This window comes from Styela clava, chromosome 12, assembly GCF_964204865.1.
Source record: "Styela clava chromosome 12, kaStyClav1.hap1.2, whole genome shotgun sequence".
Lineage (NCBI taxonomy): Eukaryota > Metazoa > Chordata > Ascidiacea > Stolidobranchia > Styelidae > Styela > Styela clava.
In genome coordinates, this window is record NC_135261.1 from 2,888,396 (window position 1) to 2,904,723 (window position 16,328).

The following is a 16,328-nucleotide window of genomic DNA, read 5'->3' on the forward strand; positions in this document are numbered from 1 at the left end:
TATAGTTAGGCATGTTAACAGTGTCCATTGTAGTCCAAATATTTTACTGAGGGATGGCCAAACCAACTAATCTTCTAACCGAATACCTTAATATTGTATACCTGTATTAATATTTAATTTGTAATACCTTTCATATTAAAATTTGTGCATATGGTATATTGAATATAATTTAAATTGGGGAATTGAACATGCAAATGTATTTGAATATTTAGAATAGTTTCATTTTAAAAAATTATTATTTTGAGCAATTGAAATATCACAGCATGATCTAAAAGCAGTTTACAACAATGATTGTTGTAAACTGCTTGTCTGAGGAAGTCTTGAGTTTGGTCAGACGAAATGTTACAGAAATATATTTGTGTTAGTGTGCAGCAGGACTCTTTAATTGGATAGAATAGTCATGTTTTTTTCTGCTACAGCATCCTTGCAATATACACATACACATACGGTTCAACTAGCATAAAGGCATAGGGGAAGGATAGGAAGCTAGGCTTGCACCAAATTTATGAAAAGGCCTTCATTCAAATTCTGGGAACTGAAAAATACTGGTATATCCTATATTTCATGTTAGGAATTTTTTTTTATGTTTTGATATTAGTAAGTCGTTCAGCTTTGGCCAACTGTGGGTTACCCCTGATAAAATGATTTTTCGTCATGAAATCATGATTTTTAGTACCAATTTGCAGTGAAGTAATGATTTGCAAATTCCAGATAAACATAAAAGAAATGAACTGATTGAAAATGTAACTAAGTCATATTTCTTCTTGCTATGTTCTATATGAGACTACAAAGTGGCCATAACTAGTCTAATTTTGACCTGGCCAGGACTGTCGGTTTCTAGAACACTGATGCTTTGCATATTATAGAAAAGGAATGCAATAATAAAGAATGTGCTGTGGTGATAGATACCCAATTGAGTTCTTTTTTGATTAGCTTGTGGAATTTATGAAGGAGTATTCTTGTCATGTGTTCATCTTATCTGGTGATGGTATGAAACTATTTTTGAGTGGCATCTTGTCAGTGGAATTTTCGCTTTTTTGTTTATGCTGACTGCTATGAAACCCAATGATGTAAGAATGTGTTATTTTAAATCCATAGTTCCCAAACTGCGGGCCAGTTACGGTCCACATAATGATTTGATATGGCCTGGCGAACTTAAGTGAAATAGTTTTTTAACACTTGACGTTTTTTACCTTTTCATGTACTAAATACCGCCAATTGTCCATTTGTTACATTATTATCTCAGCACGTGCTTATTCGTAACAATTCAATTATATTAGTATCTTAATTTTTGTACCTGTATCGACATCAGTCCCTTGCAGGCGCTCCCCTATATCCTTTCGCTTCTAATTTTGAACTGTGGTCAATCAACTTTGGGAGCCATTGTTTCAAATGATGGAATTTCAATACAAGTTAAAAATTGATTGGTACATTCTAAATTACGGTAGTTATATTTAATGTAGAAACTTCTGGATTTTAGGAACATTTTAATTTGAAAAGCTGGTATTTTGAGCATTTGACATCTGACAGTCAAACAGTAATTTCTAATATCACTTTTTAACAGAATTACAGTATTGAGATTACTAAATATAATAAATAAACTAATATAATGGCTGCACGATCCCCACAACAAAGACCGAACGGGCCTGGAGGCCCTGGGAAAATCTGTCAGTTTAAACTTGTACTTCTCGGCGAATCAGCTGTTGGAAAAAGTAGCTTGGTGTTGCGTTTTGTAAAAGGGCAATTCCATGAGTATCAGGAGTCTACAATAGGAGGTGGGTGGAGTCATTTTTTTTTAATTGTGCAGTCTTGGTGTCAAAAGTCGAATAATTTTCAATTACGTTTAATAAAGTTTTCTTAAAGCAAAGCTCAAGTCTCAACTAAGAGTAATGACAGTAATCCCTCAATTATGAGTGCCGCTGCACAATAGCCAGTATTGGTTTTCCAAGTCTCCTTCATCCTGAAATGCCGTTTTTTCATAATTTATTGCACTTTTAGGCGCACAAGAAGTGTGTGTATCAATATGGAAGTAACTAATTTTATTCGCCTACTGTACATCGGCCTATTCGCAGGGGGTATATCCAGTAGTGGTATTCAGCCGGTTCGCACCGGTTCAATAGAACCGTCTCACAGAATTTTATGAGATCAGCGAACCGGTTAGCATTACATGACTTTTTGTAACAGAACCGCCTGAAAATTCGACATTTTTATGATGGAACCGGCTGACAAAAAATTTGAAATCCCACCACTGTGTATATCCACCTGGCTAACACAGAAAGTCCCAGACTTTCAATAGAACTAAAATAGGGAAAATCGGAATAAACTTATGGCCTAACCTTAACCTGGTACACATACTACGAGATTACCAAATTTGTATGTCTTGGCCTACTTTCAGTATAGTGAAAGATAAACTACTGATAACCAATTACTTAATTTTTTCTTACAATTCTTGTTTCCTGTACATGCACCCTCTGATATGTCGGGGCTATTTTATTTGAAAGAACTGTACTGTAGATATCAGTTGACAATATACTGACTGGTTTGAGTGGTTTTCTCAAAAAGAAAGTCTCTGAATGGACGTTCATAAAATAATTTAAATTTTGGATGTAAATTGGTCTGATTAGCAATATTTTACTTGGTAAATCAATATTTTTTTTTTTCAGCCGCATTTCTCACACAGACAGTCTGTCTTCAAGATACGACAGTAAAATTTGAGATATGGGATACTGCTGGTCAGGAGCGATACCACAGTCTTGCGCCCATGTATTACAGAGGCGCTCAAGCAGCAATTGTTGTCTATGACATCACAAACCAGGTATTTTCCATCCATTGTTTGATCAAAATGATGAATTCGTGGTCATAATTATTTTTTGCGGGTCTTAAAAGCATTGAAATTGTGAAAAATTATCGTTTGTCATGATGTCTTGGTCATATTATACTGGTGTTGTGGACGTAAAACCTGGGATGAGCTAAAATGGAGAATTTTTATTCCGATTATATTATTAAATTATCCACGTTTTTCAAGCATATTTGACATGTTCGTTTTTTTTATCCCTTGTTGTAAGTTATAAATCTCTGTTTCGAATCATATTCCCAGTCGTCAGTGAACAAATTGAATAGGATATACTAGAATGGGCGCTCCAGAGTATGTGTACCAATATGGAGGTAACTAATTTTGTTCGCCTACTTTACACTTTACAAGTTGTATGGTACCCTAAATGTACGGTAAATACTCTGTTCTAATTTAGTTTTCCACATAATTATGATTGGTATCTTGTCTAAAGCTTCCTTCAGGAAAATGGTTTACCCAGGGATGGCCAATATCGAATAGTTCACTATTTCGAATACATTCGAAATTATTTTTTTCGAATATGAAATTTCGAATACTTCGGAAATAAAATCCACTAATTGAAGCTTATCTAAATGTATGTAGGAATTTCCATACAATAAGCAATGGAATAACTGCTATCTAAAGTTACAACCTTGCCAAATATCCAGGCATTTCTTATTTGCAGATTATTGCAGTATATATTTTCTATACAGTACCATGAGTCATGTTAACAGAATTAAATTAATACGACAATAGTGGTATCGATGATGGATTGGAATATTTGCGCAAAACAAAATCATCCTAGTAAAACGCCCATACTTTTAAATACCAACCATTATCCAAATTATTTATCAAAAAGCGGGATAAAGTATGAGGTATTTTTCCGACTTGTGACAATTTTTTCGTGAGTACAAAAATACGAATCAAAAATCAATTATATTCGGGAACTTTACCACACATTTTAAGTCCGCAGATCGCCGTTGTATGTTTGAGTAATAATACTTTTATTATTTCATAAATATGAAAATAGGAATCAAAAACTATTTATAATCGGGTAGTTTACCACACATTCTAAGTCCACAGATCGCCGTTGTATTTTGTAAATACGAAAATAGGAATCAAAAATTAATATTAATCGCGAGTTTGCCACACAATTTATGTCCACAGATTGCCGTGATATTGTGCCGAATATAATTAGTTTTTGATTCTTATTTTCGTACTCACGAAAAATTGTCACAAGTCGGAAAAAGAATTTATTCTTTATCCCGCTCTTGGGAACTAATTTGGATAATGGTTGCCATTGGTTTGTATTTAAAAGTATGGACTTTTTACTAGGATGATTTTGTGCTGCGCAAAATATCCAAATCCATGACTGATACCACTACTTAAAATGCCTTACTGTGTTAATTTAATTCTATTATCATAACTCAAATGTTGGTAAATCGGGCAGTTTACCACACATTTTAAGGCCACAGATCGCCGTTGCATTTTAGAATTATAATGGTTTTAATATTTTGTAAATACGAATCCGAAATTAATTATAATTGGGCAGTTTACCACGTATTTCATGTCCACAAATACCCGTTGTATTTGGTATTAATACTTTCATTATTTTATCAATATAAAAATAGGAATCAATATTTAATAATATCGGTCAGTTTACCACACATTTTATGTCCACAGATTGTCGAGTACGTTGAGTTACGTTGAACAGAATTAAATTAATACGGCATGACATTTTAAATGCCGGTACCAGTCATGGATTGGATTATTTTGCGCAATAAAAAATCATCCTGGTAAAATATCGATACTTTCAACTATCGTTATCAGAATTATTTGCCAGAAATTATTTTCTAATAAATCGACTTGTTTTTCCAACTTGTGACAATTTATTGGATATCGTAACAATGACGGCTATAAATACCGTATTTCCCCGCTGATAAGTCCACATGGCAAATAGGACGATGTCTATTTTTAGCACTCAAAAAAGGGGTTTTTCCATATAGGCCTCCAATAAGACGGGTAGAAAAATTGTGTCCCTGTTGTTCAGTAATGCTGATATGCGCTAATAATTTTATATGTTTAGAACCAGATCATGTTAGTTTGGTAGAATCATACTCACAGAATTAACTATTTTTAACAAATGAGCGGTAAATTTAAGTTGTAAAGCGGCAATCATTTTAGACAACCTATTAACCCGAATGTCGAAATAATTTTGGAATGTACTACACTGTACGTCCACGGGTTATTTCACAGCTGTGTTTTCCTATCTCTGTCGTGTTCTGCTGAATCGACAAAACGAAAGGGTCACAAATCACTTTATCTCGGTGGCCGTGTTTCTCTTTAAAGTAACGATAACCAGCCTGCGATTAAATATCATGATTGGCAGACCCTAAGACCCAAATATAAGGTTACACAAATCATGCTTGAGAAGACTCATGCGAATAATAAGCAGGCCACATAGAAATAAAATAAACATACTTTCTCAATATTTCGACGTAATGGAAATGAATTTGTAAATCAAAAGCCACGTACACGAATGTCGGCAATGTCCACCCACGCAAACGTGCAAATGTGTCGCAACACTATGCGACGTACGGTCGCACAGAATATAAACAATCAAAGTGTCGATTCTATTTCATCGTCATTACAATACGTGAGACAGCGTAAAAGTCGTTTGAAGATTCCCGTTAAAAGGGAACACCACGTTTACGGCGAAAAGAGGCTACTATTCGGAATTATTCGAAAATCAGCCGAGAAGGTATTCGAATACTTTGATATTCGAATACATTCGAATATTCGATTCGTTTTGGACAACCCTGTGTGTAAACCTAAAAAATAATACAGAATCAATGGCTAAGCTTATCACATGTCAATATCTGCATAATTAGAGTCATACTCTGATATATGTGTGTGTGATCTGAGTGTTAATCCAGGCTCGTGAACCTTTTTTAATCACTATATTCATTACTTATGGCATTCCCATGATGGAAACAAGTATTGATTGCATTTTTTTAATTTCCTAATGCTTAGTTTATTACATAGAGTAAAAATACTTGCAATCAAGACTCAATTATTAAGTTTCATTGATATCTCAAAAATTGCGATGCCTTTTATTTATTTTTTGCTCATATTTTATGATGTGTGAATGTGGCTTCATTGAATTCTTGGAATTTTTTTCTTCTGTCGCTGGAGTGACCTGATTCAACTATTTCTTGAGCTTCTTTTATTTATGAGTAAGTTGTTGTGATAGTTAGTTAACAATAGTTATGGAAGTATGTTAACACTACCCATTGTAGTCTCAATATTTTACAAAGGGATGGCAAAAACTGAGTATTCCACTATCCGGAATACATTCTGACTGAAATAAAATTTTATATTAGATACAAATAAGATCTAGTTTTTAATAGAGATTTCAATATTAAATGTTCAAAATGACAGATTTTCAAATGACCTATTCTGGATATGAACAAAATCAAACATCTATTATAATCCTAGGTGATTCAAGAGTCCTGCTGCACAGTACACACTACAAATATATTTCTGTAACGTATGACCAAAGTCAGACTCCTCAGACATACATAGCTCAACTATAACAAGAAAAGCAATCGGCCTTGGTCAGACGAAACATTAAAGAAATACATTTGTGTTAGTAGAGGAGTCTTAAATCACTTAGAATAGTTATCTTTACTCTTGCTACAGCATGCTTGCATTATATGCATACAGATCCATCCGCATGAAAGCATAGGAGGACAAGTAGTCGCACAGAACCCAAATTTATGTAACACAAATATTTTTGAATGTATTCAGTTCGTTGGACGCCCCTTGCTTTATTATTATCAGCTGAACCTTCAACTTGTTAATATATCTTTAAACAGGAAACGTTTGCCCGAGCTAAAACATGGGTCAAGGAACTACAGAGACAAGCAAGCCCTAACATCGTGATTGCGCTTGCTGGGAACAAGGCTGATCTTTCTAATAAAAGAATGGTAGAACTGGACGTAAGTAGAAATTATGTTGTTAAGTAAATGGACTTCATGGTGATTCTTAAAGTCACAATTAATTTGAAAACATTCTAACAATTTTGAGTGCTTTTATAGCACAAGGTAGCGTGACATCTACCACGAGCTTATTCTACAGCGTGAAGTCTTCTCCTGCGTTTTCCATTCGGCTTGGATATCACTTATTTTTATACATTTAAGGTGATAAACACTTATTCAGGCTTCACCTCTGTTGATAATATATGGCAGTACACCTAATGCTATAGTAGTACTTATTCTTCAACCCTCTTTTTTGTGATATAAATATACTATGTATGTATTATACATATACATACCTACTATATATGTATCATTCAGTAAAAAAAGTTCACCAGGTCGACATCATAGAATTCTCTTGATTTTGAATGGTTTATAATCAGTGTTGTGTGTAACATACATAAGTCAATAGATTCCAATCTTAAGGAGAATATTTATGTGCTATTGGACCCACCAAGGTTTTATGGTGGTTTGTTTCAGCTTCTGTTAATCAAGTCCATGCACCATTATGATAAACTTACCATTATTAAAGATTTACCATACCTGATCTGGAGGGAATATTGAGGATTTGAGGCAGAGGCCATGATTCAGCATATGCACAAGCGGTCTTACCTCAGGCGCCTACAAGTACTTCTAGTTTATAGGCTTCTAGGCTTATTCCAACAATTTTCACACATGTCATTCCCAGCCCCCACCTGACTACGTCTCCCAAAAATTACGTTATTGCGGCCCTCTAAAGTATACAAATGCTTGTTTTAAACATGCATACGATCATCCGAAATCAACAAGCTATTTTCCTTGTTTTCTCATCGTAGCGATACCGATAAGAGAGAAATCGCTGGACTCAGCGAGTTCATTATAGTCGGCACAGATGCCATTTTATACAATCTATGCTCAGGCAAACTCTGTGACGTGATTGTGATATAATTTTTGGACACGTAGTCAGGTGGGGGTTGGAATATTATTGGCAAAAATCATTATGCTACACTCACTAGAAGTTCTTGTGGGTGCGTACTTAGGGAAACCCCTTAATTCTCTTGTCCTGTCCCCCTGATAATCAAAGCTTTTTTCTCTCTTCTAGGACGCACAAGCCTATGCTGAAGAGAACAGTCTGTTGTTCATGGAGACTTCGGCTAAAACAGCGATGAATGTTAATGATATATTTCTTGCTATCGGTAAGTCTGGGCTTTTATTTGTTTCGGTATCACAGGCTGACAGTCCTTGAACATACAAGTGCTCTGTATGGCAAGCAGATTTGAAGTACCATTCAGGATTGGATGAATTTTTGGTACTCCCAAAGTATGTGAACCAAGATGGCGGACACCAGAACGTTGTATGTGTACCAGGTTATGGTTAGGCTATAATTTCAGGTACAAATACTACGGGAGTCACTTAGCTAGTCCCCGAACTCGTAATAGAACTAAAGTAAGGAAAATGGTACACCTAACCTGGTACACATAATACTTTCGGTGTCCACCATCTTGGCTCACATACTTCAGGAGTACCAAATTTTTTCTGGTAGGATATATGTGAAAATTTGGTTATATAAGCAACATTTTCTCAAATATCAGAAAAGCTCATTTAAAAAACACGTTAATGAAATAATATAGGCATTGGTGTATTGGTTTTTCCTTTTTCAATCAAATCAATTTTAAATATCGGTATAACAACAACACAAAACATGTAAAATTGTATAGGGAAATTTGAACAGTGTTTCTAGTATTTGAAAAGCATTTTTAGTCACAAATATATGATATTAACATCTAATACGTCTATGCATCTTCTTCCTGCAGGCTGTATTGTAAGGTTTTGACAGGATATGAATATTATATAACACTGATCAATTGTTTTACTACGATCACGTTTTATTATATATTAACTGTTAATGAATAGAAGACCTTTGCTCCTCGCAAGAATGTACTGTTTGTTTTTACATCTCCAGCGTACTATTTTTACATTGTATAAACAGGGTTACCCAAAACGAATTGACGAAATTTATTCATTATCTTAAATTCTCCACTTTAGAAAAGATTTACGGTTGGATAATTTGTTTTTTTGAAAATTTCAATATTGAGAAATTCAAGCCTTATTGGTATTACCAGGAAGTGCTCCATCTAATTTCTGTAAACTATTAAGTAGAGTATGAGATCATCGCTGCCCTAACTTTTATGCAATTCCCCATTCAAACTCAATTATTTAAATAAATCATTTTTGAATAATGCTTTGACAGGTTTCGGCCGAATATGGTATTAACAAACAAATTATTTCAAATGGCTTAAGACAAAATGCAATCTTGAATAATAATACTGGTGCTATGGACAACCGCTTACCTAATTATTGTCAAGTCATTCCAGTATTTCATGATTGTATTCCGAATAGTTAACTTGCCTGGTCATTCCTACATTCATGATTAATGCCATGTGTTGAGGTTACGAGTTCATGGAATTCGCAGACAAGGGTTCTCGTGTTCATTGGTATAAAGGTCGACCTGCTTAGGTTTGCCTTATATGGAAATATTAGGAAATGCTCGGATAGCATTTGAGCTTCTTAGGTAATGGTTTTTCATAAAGATAGATTATATGCATTGACCAGGGATGGCAAAACTAAATTTAATCAAATGTTCAATGAAGTATATCTTTTTAATCGAACGTCAAATGTAGCATGTGTATTGGGTAGGCCGCATGTGTGGTAACACTCATCGATAATAGTTCATTTGGAATAACTCAAGGGTTTCCTGACCTAATATTAAAATTTTGTGAAAATTACGAAGAAATAGATTCTTTTTTGTCTGTTTTTTTATCAAAATTTCAAACCATATTCACCAGTATTTCAAGAAAAAGAGGAATTTGAAAATCAAAAAATCTGTTTCATTGAGCGTGTGTCTGACCCAATTGAAGCTTTTTCAACACATTAATTGGAAATAAAATTTGAATGGCATTAATGTGTGAATGTGGAGTTACATGAACCAAAAAGTAGTTCTAATTATTGAAGTTCTAAATGTTATGAGATTTATACATCTATGTATTGAATATGGCTTCAATTTAGTATCCGCTCCTATTAGGAGCCCCTTCCATTTCATCCATGTTTCAGCATCTATCCATGGCCAATCAATAATTTGGGGATACTCGAACCAGAATCTTCAATAAACCTTTGACACCGAGGGTCCGATTCAACTAATTTTCCCTTGATCATATTTACTGTTACTCGTTTAATCCTCAGACAGAATGTCTTATCTTAAAAAATCAATATCTTTGTTAATATATGACAAGCAAGCTAATCAATAATGCACAGCGCTGACTCATGTATTAGCATGGCTGAGAAAATTATAAAAATGGACTTGGATTGGAAACATTTTTATAATTTGCACAATTTTGTAGTTTGAATCAGTGATTTCAACCTTTTTAGTATACTAAGGGCCATCTTGTAGATTTGAATGAAAATTGTAAACCAGGGGTGGGAACTTACTTTTCTGAGTGGACCAGTTACACATTATAGTTTGGTTACTGGGCCGGAGGCTCAAAACTAACTATGAAAAGAAAACAATGTATTCACAGAATCACAGAAGCCAGTCCAACAGCTAGGCTAACGTTTATATAATAATAAGAAACACAATATAACAATCTGTGTTATTGTGACGTTATTTCAATGGCAATTTATAACCAGAAAAACTTTAGTCGTGATTTCAAAAGACGCAAGTGGGCCAGATGGAAACAATTCGGTGGGCTGGATCTGGCCTGCGGGCTGTAATTTGCCGACCCCCATTGTAGACCAATTAATAACATCATATGCAATCTATATGCTATATGATAAAAAAAAGTAAGAACACTGAGAAAATGTTGAAATAAGAACTTCATGCTCAACTCCTGGTCACGAAGTTTTACTTGAGGTGTTATACTTAATATATTTGGTATTTGACCTTTCTGACCTTTCTGATTTTCTTGATCACAATGATCCAGGGCTTTAATATTACACTATTATCTTTTATATTTTTATGGAGTGCGTTCGTAACTTTGAAACAGCGTAAGTCGGGACCGTTGTGACCCGAGGACTTACTGTAAATGGAACATTTAGAAATGAATATTGGCAATGCTAAACCGGAAAGATATCGGTTTCAGCAAAAATGATACCACAAATTTAAAGTCCATATTAAATTCCATGCGAAACAGGTATTCTTATTATGTCCAACTAAAATCCTGTATCTCACATTCAGAGTTGAAAAATTTTGAGCATGATAAGTTGATTGTTATTTGTCACAAATAGTGAAGCACCAGAAAATCAAGCAACACTGTCTCTGTACTAGCATTTGTTGTGTTACAAAGGATTGTGTTTTGTGACCATGATAACAGATCATTTTATTCGGCTATCTGTTTCCCCTACGGCATGGAAAGCTCACGGGCTGCCCAGTACCCAATATCTTCCTGTTGTCCTTTAAAAATCTGTGTCCCCCTGTGTATGAGTGACTCCAGCACTTAGCCGTTTGATTATAATGTTAATGTTCAGCTTCTCACTGTTTGAATATATATTGTAGGCTGTACGCTGTAGCATCGGATCCTTTGTGATTTCAAACCATCTCCCTAGCTCTGGATGGTACTATAATAGACACATTAAATATTCTTGGATATTCTTTTCATTAAAATTTTTTTTTGGAGGGGAATGGGGGAAAGGGTTTCGGGGAAGTAAAGATGACTTAGTTCATACCTCACTCAGGGTGTAATTTATTACAAAACCCAAAGGAAATATTGAAACTCTCTTTCTGTTTGTAACTGCTTGTACAAACCTCGGGAATAGATTGCAAGACACCACATCTTCCCAACTGAAGACTTTCTTCATCATAATTTTTTATTCTTTTGTTAATTCCAGCCATGAAGCTCCCGAAGAATGAACAAGGAACAAACGCAAATCGACAGCGCACTGTCGATTTGAGGCAAAACGAACAGCAGAGCGAGTCAAAATCATGCTGTGGAAGCAATTGAATAAATAAAGTGCAAAAAAAACTAAGAATCTACCCCTGTTGCATATATATTTCCCTAGGTGCGCGACAGTTCTAGCACATATTGTGATGTCACAAAATTGTTCATGATCCCACATGGCATCATTATTCTAGGGAATTATGATATCACATTGCATTTTAAAAATATTTTGTAAAGAGTAATTATTATAATAATGACATCACAATATATTATATTGAGTTAATTATGATGTCTTTGTTTAGTTATGAAGTCATATTCCTTTGTTGTTGATCTTATTTGCAATATGACATCATAGCTACAAATATGATGTGAGTTGTGACATCACAATGTGTTTGATTTGCTGTGAATCCGTCTGTCTGTGCATTCTTTAATGATTTTCAAATTATTGTCGAAATTGACACTGAAATTTGGACACTATATTATGTTTTCCTGTTTTTTATTCTCTTTTCAAATGTTGTTGAGTGTGGACTACTGTTGGCTGCACTCCCGATAGGCCACGAATGACACTACATATCGTCATATGGAATAATATGAGGTTGGATAACTTATTTCTTTTGGACCATCTGATTCTACGATATTACTGAAATGGCTGTGCTGGTTCTTGGCATATTATTCACTTATACACCAGAAAATCATTCCATTTTCACTGAGCAACATAGCATGTAATAATTTGGATGGTTAGGTATTAATGTCAATTTTGGGTAAGGAAGACATGGCTTAATCATATAGAAACTATAGTCCGTCTAGGGTTTAGCATTACAGGTCTGGTATGGGATTAGCTAACCAGTTACTTGTTTCAAACGCGTGGAGAACTACTGAATTCAGCAGCTCCCTATATCATCCAAATCCATGCATTTGAAACTTATAACTTACTCCGAGTTAAAAGTGTCAGTAAAAACTTTGTATAAAATGAAATAAATAATTAACTATGAGCCAAAATTGGTAAAGGTCAAAATTTTTCAGAATATTAATACCTATTTCCTTATTGTTGGTATTTGTAAAGCAGGTAACATTAGTATTCCCATATGAAAACATGAATTACCCAAATGTCATAGCAATAAAGCCAGATCCAACAAAGCCTAGAGTCATTTTAACTCTGCGATAAAATTTTGAATGTTATTCGATAGTCATTACCTAATCAGAACTGATTCATTGAAGTATTAACTTGAAAGTTTTTCTCAAGTGTCATATTTTTTTAAAAATCTTAATCTCATGGGGAACACTGATTTTTTGTGAGTGGTTTAGAATCGATTAATTAGATTGAAGTGGTATTCAAAATGAGTACCAAGCGGAAATGTGATTTTAGGAGTTCTTATAGTCAAAATTCCCGGTGTTTTTTTTCTGTGGAGTATGCTATATCTACAATGAATTGTTGAAGTGACAGATTTTGGCATAGAGAATCTTTTTTTAATAAAATTCAAACAGTCTTCTAAAATATATATATATATACTGGTACTGACGTTTTAATTTTTTATATAAATTCTTATAAAAGAGATAACTTTTGTCTGACATGCAGTTTGGATCTTTATAAATGTAATATAATCTATGAAATTGAAAGTTTTGGTGGACATTGTTAGGAATACTTTGAAAAGTTCAACTTCATACAGTTCATTATAATTCCAAATTGCTAAAAAGTTCCTACTGGTATATACTTTCATTAGCTCCTGTTGGCATTGCAAACAGAAAAACAAAAAAAACAAAATTTTCCAGAAGTGTCATTTTGCAAACATTTTCATCTCTCTATTGAATTGGATATCAATATCGCTCAGTAATTGCCCATAGAATAGATAAAATTTTTGTAATATTCCTTTATTCCTAGCTTTCAAAAATTCAAACTCTTTAATTCTAGCATGGTTGAGCCCTTCGTTCAATATGTTTCTATGCTTGGTGATTTTTAACTTGAAGTAAATGGAATATGTCAAAAAAAAATATTGGCTTTTGAATTTTATATCTCATTATTGTGACTGTCGGTCCAGAGCAGTGGTTTTCAACCTGTGGGTCATGGGCCATAAACCTATCAAAATTACTGTTCTAGTTATTGAAAAATTTAGTTTTATTCGTGTCACTATAGTTAAGTTTTAATTGTAGTGGCAATGAATGATGATGTTATTTTTTTCCAATGAGTCGTAATTTTCAATTTAACTAATAAAGTGAAAAAGCCTATTAGTTTTCCCCTTACATAAGAAATTAATAGCCCGTAGTATTTTTGTGCCACGAACGAAAAAAAAAGGTTGAGAACCACTGCTCTAGAGCCTTGATCTAAAACGCTGGAATATAATAGAATTACTGCAAAACTATTTCTGATGAAACCTTGTTGTAAAATTAAATATACCACACTCCTTTTTGTTGTGTTCCCCTATATATTCTTACCCAATTTTCTCATACTGATTAGTGTTCCCCACCATTATTATATTTTATCATTTATCTGTGTAGAGCGAAAATATCATTTTCAATTCCTTGCTACTATTATGCTTCTAAGCTTTAAATTATTCAATAACATAAATTCTGCTTATGTTTAATAATGGGAGCCCAATAACATTTAACAGGGAGAATAGTCAGGTTCTTTCAGGAATTCTTAACTGATGCGATTTCTCCTTGTTTTCTAAGGTTGGCTAGAACTTAATACCTTTAACGGTAAGGGGCAATAATGTTTACATTTGCAAAGTGTATCATATCACTGAATGAGCGTTATAATGCATTTTAAGGCCTTTGGTATTGCAAATCACATTAATATTTTTATCTTAAACAGAATTGAAATTTGGGCTTACAATTTAAATCTTTTGTTGGAGCATATTCACAGTCGGTAAAAGCCATTAATGTAACATTTTGGCAGCATTTGGTCTGTTCGTTGCCCTCATGAGGCGATTTAAAATTTAATTGTTTGTTTACTAACCTGGTAAATTTTTCATTTTTGTGGTTCATAATAAAATTGATGTTAATTCGACTAAGAAATATTCCTTCCCTTCGTGTTAAAAATATAAAAACAGCCATTTTAAGCTAAGCAGAATGCTTTTGAATAATTTTTGCTTGGGTTGTATTATTTGCGTTAATTTTTCGTGAAACTGTAAAATATTTATCTCTCCCTATGTACAAATGAACCATGGCTAACAACACATCGATTTGCGAATAAAATCATTAAATATTGTCTGTTTTTTAATATTTTTGGTAGGATTAGGCCAAAATTATATTCTAATTTTCCTTATTTAAGTTCTATTACGAGTTCGGGGACAGTCTGTGTTAGCCAAGCCAAGTGAATATACCCCTTTACCCTATAGGTTTCAGTCCCTTTATGCAACTTGATGTAAAAATAGGCAACAAAATTAGTTACCTCCGTATTGGTACATACACTTCTAGAGCGGCTCATTTTGCACAGGGTTGTTGGGGTTCATGCATGTTCACTCAATATGTCGCGTTTATAAGATCTTTCTTGTTGTTTTCTAGCTAGTACTGGTTGGTATTGCGTGACGTTGTAATACAGAGGTGGGCAAGCTTTTCAGACGAGAGGCTAAGAATTTTGCCCACATAGACTGGCCGGCCATGTAAAATTGACGTATGTTACGTTTCATGAACAATATTATTTACAGTGTCGAAAAGCAAAAATGGAAAGCCTAGTGCCAAAACTAAATTTAATCGCAATCTCCACAAATTCCTTAGCTATTTTTTTTACTACAACAAAATTTGTTTTTAGTTTGGTTGTGTCAGCATCAGGCGGGCCAGATTAAGTAACCCAGCAGGCCAGATGTTTGTCCATGTCAGTTGTAGCGGACAGGTCGTCTAATTGTCGCGTTCTTACTATTTTTGCCTGGTTCTAACCTCAAATTTCAATGTTCGATTAAGATCAGCTGGACTCCTCAACCGCTAGTCGGTTATGACATCCTCTGCCATCAAGCCCAGGCATCTATAAGGAATAACTGGCTAACTAGGCCCGACTTTGAATGATAACCAGACGAGTGACGCCATACGATTAAGTCGTCTTCTCTACTCGGTCGGTGAGTCAACAATTAACAGCCAAATAAATCATTAAATCTTATTAAATCTGAGTGCAAACACGTCTAATTTTCGAATTTTGTTGACGAGGAAAATGCATCCCCCTATCACGTCTAGTTGGGCCCGGAGTCTTATTGCTTGTTGAGATTTCCACCAAAGCTTGCAAACTAACGACTGTTAAAGAGAATCAGCTGACCATGCATCTATATTGTGATGTCGCAAAGTAAAATGACACTCCGTGAACCAAACTTTTTTAGTGTCTAAGTCAAATTTCCAACCAAAAACGACGCAAATTAAAATAGCAACAAGCGAATCTCAAGTATGTATTATAAAATAATAACATCAAGAAAACCAATTTAATGCTAAACTTGGCATTGACTTTCAATTAAACTACGGCACTTCAGTCTTCAAGTCATTATTCAACTTCCAAGGGCAAATTTTCACTGAAAATGATCCATTTTTAAAGGAGCCTTCTAAGCCTTTCTAAGAGCCGCGGTTGAGAAT

At 34.3% G+C, this 16,328-nt stretch overlaps 1 protein-coding gene across 1 annotated transcript; it reads left to right on the forward strand.

The window, feature by feature from the left end:
• Window positions 1-1,562: 1,562 nt before the first annotated feature.
• LOC120329439 (ras-related protein Rab-5B-like) lies at window positions 1,563-14,982 on the forward strand. The gene is made up of 5 exons (XM_039396065.2): window positions 1,563-1,775; window positions 2,664-2,815; window positions 6,709-6,831; window positions 7,949-8,042; window positions 11,728-14,982. Exons 1-5 carry the CDS (start codon window positions 1,610-1,612, stop codon window positions 11,838-11,840), a joined length of 648 nt encoding a protein of 215 aa, XP_039251999.1. The 5' UTR covers window positions 1,563-1,609; the 3' UTR covers window positions 11,841-14,982.
• Window positions 14,983-16,328: the final 1,346 nt, after the last annotated feature.